The sequence below is a fragment of the Salvelinus namaycush genome, chromosome 15 (assembly GCF_016432855.1).
Source record: "Salvelinus namaycush isolate Seneca chromosome 15, SaNama_1.0, whole genome shotgun sequence".
Lineage (NCBI taxonomy): Eukaryota > Metazoa > Chordata > Actinopteri > Salmoniformes > Salmonidae > Salvelinus > Salvelinus namaycush.
Window position 1 is genome coordinate 19,101,182 of NC_052321.1, and position 6,658 is coordinate 19,107,839.

Sequence of the window (6,658 nt, forward strand, 5' to 3'; positions counted from 1 at the left end):
GATACAGAATGAGAAACTGAATATAGCATGTGAATCTGTTGACTGTCTTTGATCTCATTTTAGGTCACAAGCCTCTCCTAGCTCATATTCTGCTTGGGGGCAGTCGGCTTAACAGAGATGAGTGATAACGATGAAATTGTTTAATTTGTTTATCCCCTCGTGCACCTACACTAGCACATTCTTCTGCTGGCATAACTAATAAACACAGTGTAGCCTTAAGGTGAATGATAGCGTTTCATTCTCACATTAAGCCACCCCCCACCCAACCCATACTGCATGCAGCAATCTGAGGATAAGACCTACAAATCAGCTATATTACAAAAACGCTATTTTATTTTATAAGTGTTCCTTTTTTTTTTTAATGCGTGTTCATTCACACGATAAACATTGACAGAAAGGCAGAAATAGCATTACAAGATTATTCAGGTTGTACTCAAGAGTTAGCCATTCCACCTGATTCAGTGTTATAGTAACAATACAGTAAAATGTTAGAAAATGGCTCTAAAGAAATGTCAGCGTCAAAATACAAACTTAGATCTCTGATACGTAAGCATTGTGACCAACTGAAATGGGGTTTCTATGTACATGGCCGGTCCTGTAATCACAGTGACTAATTATGGCCTTCAGTTACAACAAAGCAGTGGAAATGGTAGCGTCCATTAGATTGACCAGTCCAGTTAGACTGCTGTGCCTCTCTCCAGATTCTGCTTGATCTCGGCTGTGTATTTGCCATAGAACCGCTCTGCCTTCTTGTTGAACTTGGCGTTCCTCTCATTGATGTAGTCGATGTCTGCGTCATCGTTATAGGCCCTGCGTCGGCTGTATTTGGCCCGCTTCTCAATCCTGTGAAGAACAGCAAAGGATCAGTGTCAAGAAAGCAAAAAGGACACAACTTACAAACCAAAAGAATGACAATCATAGTAGAAAAACCTCATTCAGTCACTGAAAATCTGACCTCTCCAGAACGACTTACACACACACAGGCAACAATCCCTAAACGAAGACAGTCTACAAGTTCATAATTATGCCAAAGCACCAATGGAAAACCTTACTCTTCTACTCGAACACACAGGCTGGCACACAGTCACTTTTCTAACTCACAGCCTTAACTTAGTGTCTTCAAAGCAGAGATGTGCGTCATGCCCTGGCAGCTCCTTCTCTGTCTAATCTCTCACAGGAGCATCACTAACACAAGGCCTCTCAAAAATAGTTTAGCACTGAGAGGAGAGAAAAGATAGAAGGCAAAGGTAACCAAGGGACACTACGGAAGGGAATATGCTGGTCAGGTGTGAGGGACTTCAGGACTTGACCTTAGCTGGTACGGAAGGTCTAACGTGCAGCTCGACCGCTCTATTCCATGGCCATTCTTTTGAAAGGCACCGCCATGCATTACTTTATTGGGGAAAATCTGTTCTGACCAACTTAACACCAAATCATGCAGATGCACCAGAAACTAGGGTAATCTAAGGGGTGAGAATCAGAGAGGAGGGCTCATTAACTAGGCCACATATCTTCTTTCTAAGTTTTCCAGCACCTCCCCAGCGGGAGATACCATAAAAGAGCCTTATCAGCCAGTCCCATCAGGCTCCCAACACTGGGATTCATTCAGTAGGCATCAGATATGCCCTGGTTTCATGCACGCACATGTCTGCCTCTCCCATTCACAGAGGGCTCTCACTCTTTCCACAAATGGACCTTGTTTTGGACTCCAGTACATTAAATGGGAGGTCAGAGGAGGTTAGGATCTCGCTCTCATCTCTGTTACACTTACTGTTTCTCCACATCCTCCACCATGCGGTCGATGCCCTCCTTGGATGGGATGTGGGTCCCATGGATCAGGCTGTTGGATGTGGGGTGGAAGTCCTCGCCACTGTGAGACAGAACAGGAGAGTCGGTTAACACAATATCAATTTTAAATGATCCTCCTCAACACCATCCATCTCTCCAAGCTGAATATGACCCATCTCTATGACTGGAAACATTATGCTGTAGTGTAGTGCACCCTTCACAGCTCCACATGTGGCAGCAATTAAGGCGAAAAACCTGTGGGTGCTGAACTCATCTTTGGCTGATCAAGAAAACCCACCATAACTATAACCATACCGTTCCTCTCTGAGCGTATGCCTCACATTGACACTTAAGACATTAAATGATTTTGTGACAATGTCAAAACTAACCATGGGGCAGGAGTGGGCAACACTGCCTGACATTTAATTGAATCCTTTGTGCACATGATCAGTGAAAACTGTGTGATAGTAGCGTCAATTATCCATTTGACACAATTAAAACATTTCATAGTACCCGTTTTATGGGGGAAACAGTCTTTGAAACATGTGCCTTTTCAAAACCAATATATAGGACTTGTGCTTGAGGACATTGGGAGGCAACCCTGCACGGTCGACTCATTGGAGACAATATCAAAGACACTCAGTAATGGAAAATGAGAGAGGAGTTTTATAAGGGGGCTCCGGCTCACCACTGCTCTCGCTGCCTCTCGTAGCCGTCCATGTCTGGTTTGATCTGTTTGGTGAGGCGCTGGTACTGTCGCAGCTGGGCCTCCGCGTAACCTGCGGGCCAATGGCAGCAAACAAGAGAGGTTATAATTACCGGAACAAACGACAAGCAGGCGCAAAGCTCTGCGACAAAACCTGCGTCTGGTTAGGGGAGATGAGGAGGCCGCTTTCAAGCCCCTCTGGTGATAATTTTCTCCCCAGAGGTTTAATTCAGAGACGTTTTGATGCAACAGATGGCAGCCATATTTGGGGAACGCAGTGATCCCTTTTGGCAGATTAAATTGGAGGTAGTTAAAAATGATTTATCCCGAGGGGTCTTTACACGCACCCAGAATTCCGTTACAGAATACCTTGGTACAGGGCTGCCCTGTTGTGGAATGACAGTACCACCTCCAGTAGTCGTCTTCCACAATCTAACTTCTGCTGCATTACTGACTGGCCTTTGGTGTCTTCAAAAACAAGTTGGTGTCTTCAAAAACAACCAGGCTCTACAGCACAATATTAAAGTCACACTTTCCGACTTGTATCTCCAGGCGTATCTTATTTTAGATGATAGCATTTTTTTTTTTTTATGGATTGAGGATGTACAGCATGACATACTGGTAGATGCTCTCCAAGCGCACGATTGAATGGCCCTCAGCTAAAGAGGCAGACCGTAGCTCTTCCTGAACATGTGGCCTTACCAGTTATAGCTTATAAGTAGAAACCATAGTTTTTCTTGTTCAGAAAAACTGACCAGCTGAGGCATAGCTATCCAGTTCGCTCAAAAAAATGTGTAATCTCTCTCACCTGAGAATCCTGGGTCAGGGTTCTTCTTCTTCTTCTTTCTCTCCCACCGCTCAGCATCCTCAGCACTGATCTCTAGCAGTTTCACCCGGTCATAGTCCTCCCCTTTGGCCGCACACTCCTGAAATCCCACAGACACACACCAAGTCAGTAAACAGCAACAGTGTGCATACAATTACTATATAACTTATAACGTTACTTATTAGAGGTCGATCAATTAAATCGGCTTGGCCGATTAATCAGGGCCGATTTCAAGTTTTCATAACAATCGGTAATCAGCCTTTTTGGACGTAATTATGGCTGATTACATTGCAATCCACGAGGAGACTGCGTGGCAGGCTGACCCCCTGTTACGCGAGTGCAGCATCAAAAGGACCTTGTGGCTGCAAAAAGCCAAGGTAAGTCGCTAGCTAGCATTAAACTTATCTTATAAAAAAATATATAATTCTTCACATAATCACTAGTGAACTACACATGGTTGATGATGTTACTAGGTTAACTAGCTTGTCCTGCGTTGCATATAATCAATGCGGTGCCTGTTATTTATCATTGAATCACAGCCTACTTCAACTTCGCCAAACGGGTGATGATTTAACAAAAGTGCATTCGCGAAAAAAGCCCAATCGTTGCACAAATGTACCTAATCATCAACGACTTTCTTATTATCAATACACAAGTATATTTTTTTAAACCTACATATGTAGTTAAAATAAATTCACGTTAGCAGGCAATATTAACTATGGGAATTGTGTAATTTCTCTTGCGTTCAGTGCAAGCAGAGCCAGGGTATATGCAGCAGTTTGGGCCGCCTGGCTTGTTGCAAACTGTGTGAGGACCATTTCTTCCTAACAAAGACCGTAATTAACTTGTCAGAATTTGACATAATTATGACATAACAATGAAGGTTGTGCAATGTAACAGCAATATTTAGACTTAGTGTTGCCATCCATTCGATAAAATACTGAACGGTTCCTTATTTCACTGAAAGAATAAACGTTTTGTTTTCGAAATGATAGTTTCCGGATTTGACCATATTAATGACCAAAGGCTCGTATTTCTGTGTGTTTATTATAATTAAGTATAGGATGATATTTGATAGAGCAGTCTGAGCGGTGGTAGGCAGCAGCAGGCTCGTAAGCATTCATTCAAACAGCACTTTACTGCGTTTGCTTCAAACAGCTTTTAGCAATGTTTGAAGCACAGCGCTGTTTATGACTTCAAGCCTATCAACTCCCGAGATTAGGCTGGCAATACTATAGTGCCTATAAGAACATCCAATAGTCAAAGGTATATGAAATACAAATGGTATAGAGAGAAATAGTCCTATAATTCCTAAAATAACTACAACCTAAAACTTCTTAACTGGGAATATTGAAGACTCATGTTAAAAGGAACCACCAGCTTTCATATGTTCTCATGTTCTGAGCAAGGAACTTAAACGTTAGCTTTTTTACATGGCACATATTGGACTTTTACTTTCTTCTCCAACACTGTGTTTTTGCATTATTTAAACCAAATTGAACATGTTTCATTATTTATTTGAGACTAAATTGATTTTATTTATGCATTATATGAAGTTGAAAAAAAGTGTTTATTGTTCATTCAGTATTGTTGTAATTGTCATTATTACAAATAAATATAACAAATAAATAAAACAATTGGCCGATTAATCGGTATCGGCTTTTTTTGGTCCTCCAATAATCGGTATCGGCGTTGAAAAATCATAATCGGTCGACCTCTATTACTTATCTATTATCCAACTTGCAGTTGACTTCTGACATCCTGCTCTCTGTCATCAGCCAACAAAAAAAACATTGTCCTACACATGTGACGGTTCATTCAGAAAGCAGTGCCTCTGTGATAATAATAATGTTCAACATAGCTGTGGACATCTGTAGCTCAGTTGGTAGAGCATTGCGCTTAAAAATACCAGGATAGTGGGTTTGATTGCCAGGACCACCCATATGTAAAATGTATGCAAGCATGACTAATTTGGATAAAAGCATCTGCTAAATGGCATATATAATTAATATATTACAATTAAGTCAGTTGATGAACATGTACCTTTTTCTTTTCATCAGTCATTAGTTCCCACTCCAGACGGGCTTTCTTTGCCTCCCAGTTAGTTGGTAGCTTCAGTCTTTTGTCCTCCTCCACAACCTCCTTGTGATTGAGCTTGCGTGCTTCATTCTGCAATGGATACCACAAAATACATAAATTACAGAACGTGAATACAAAGAATGCAGATCCAAGATATACCATGTAAACTCAAGCTACTTCCAAACTCAAATGAGGATAGGCTTCATATGACGTTACTAAAATGTGTCTGAAATGGAATAACCTTGGAACACAGACCCTTTTGAAATGCAGTTCCCGGAATTTTCGCAGTCTCTCCTCTCTTTTCTGAGATGCAGCACATTCGGTCTGTTCATCAGTGACCGACGCAGATACCTATGGAAAATATAGTTTTAGCTAACGTTAATTAGCTAGCTTGCATAAAGTACTAACTCCGAATGTCGGATCCGTGCTGTACCTTACAGTGGCAAGACAAAGCAAGGTAACGTTTTCTACGTACCATGCTAATCCACTACAAACATCAGCAACTAAAAGCAAATTAAAAACATATAACGTTAACTAGCTAAGAGTTCGAAAGAGAATGGTCTGAAATGCTAGCAAATTACCTAACGTTAGCTTGCTAATGCTATTAGCGCTGGCCATTGGACTGTAAAAGACAGGAGTACTCCATTGGGTACACTAACACATTTCAAATGCCATATTTATTTTCAATAATTGTTTATCTTCATCACAAATAATGAAAAACACCTTTTCATTATTGAAGGATTTCATTTGTCAAAACACCAACCTCAAAACAGGACGACATCGTTGGGTTGGCAGGCAGGAAGTCTTCACTCTGAATGTCGGATGTTACGCAATGAACGGAACTGCAGGTCGTCATATAAATTTTAATTTTTTAATAAATCAAATATTTAATATTATTTGTATAGTATTTAGATTTTTTAAAATACATTAAACATAATTACTCATAAAGGGGGAAATCCAATAAGGGGCTACTGTTCTGTCCAATAAGGGGCTACTGTCCTGCCTAATACATTGATAGGTGGATAAAAAAAGTCACCTTGTTTTCACTCCACACATGTGTATACCTCATTCATTATCTCCAGTAAGATACTACCACTGACCTGAGAACATATACAGTATCAGTCAAACGGCTTTTTCTTTATTTTTTCCTATTTTCTACATTGTAGAATAATAGTGAAGACATCAAAACTATGAAATAACATATATTGAATCATGTAGTAACCAAAAAAGTGTTAAACAAATCAAAATATATTTTAGAT

General features: G+C 40.6%; 1 protein-coding gene across 2 annotated transcripts; it reads right to left on the reverse strand.

The window, feature by feature from the left end:
* Positions 1 to 311: 311 nt before the first annotated feature.
* Positions 312 to 6,215, reverse strand: LOC120060274 (pre-mRNA-splicing factor syf2). 2 transcript variants are annotated; one of them, XM_039009455.1, is made up of 7 exons: positions 6,163 to 6,215; positions 5,655 to 5,750; positions 5,364 to 5,489; positions 3,303 to 3,420; positions 2,477 to 2,567; positions 1,772 to 1,870; positions 312 to 843 (listed from the first exon to the last, which is right to left on the reverse strand). In XM_039009455.1, the coding sequence occupies exons 1-7, from the start codon at positions 6,178 to 6,180 to the stop codon at positions 678 to 680; spliced, it is 714 nt and encodes a 237-aa protein (XP_038865383.1). In that variant the 5' UTR covers positions 6,181 to 6,215; the 3' UTR covers positions 312 to 677. The 2 variants fall into 2 exon arrangements, with proteins under 2 accessions (XP_038865383.1, XP_038865382.1); XM_039009454.1 differs by having other exon boundaries at positions 6,123 to 6,211.
* Positions 6,216 to 6,658: the final 443 nt, after the last annotated feature.

Coding starts and splice junctions, on each gene's coding strand:
- LOC120060274 (XM_039009454.1), bottom strand. CDS start 6,146: ATGAAATCCTTCAATAATGAAAAG. Junction 5,490..5,654: donor GGGAACTGCATTTCAAAAGG/GTCTGTGTTCCA, acceptor TATCCATTGCAG/AATGAAGCACGCAAGCTCAA. Junction 2,568..3,302: donor CCCTGACCCAGGATTCTCAG/GTGAGAGAGATT, acceptor ATTGGCCCGCAG/GTTACGCGGAGGCCCAGCTG.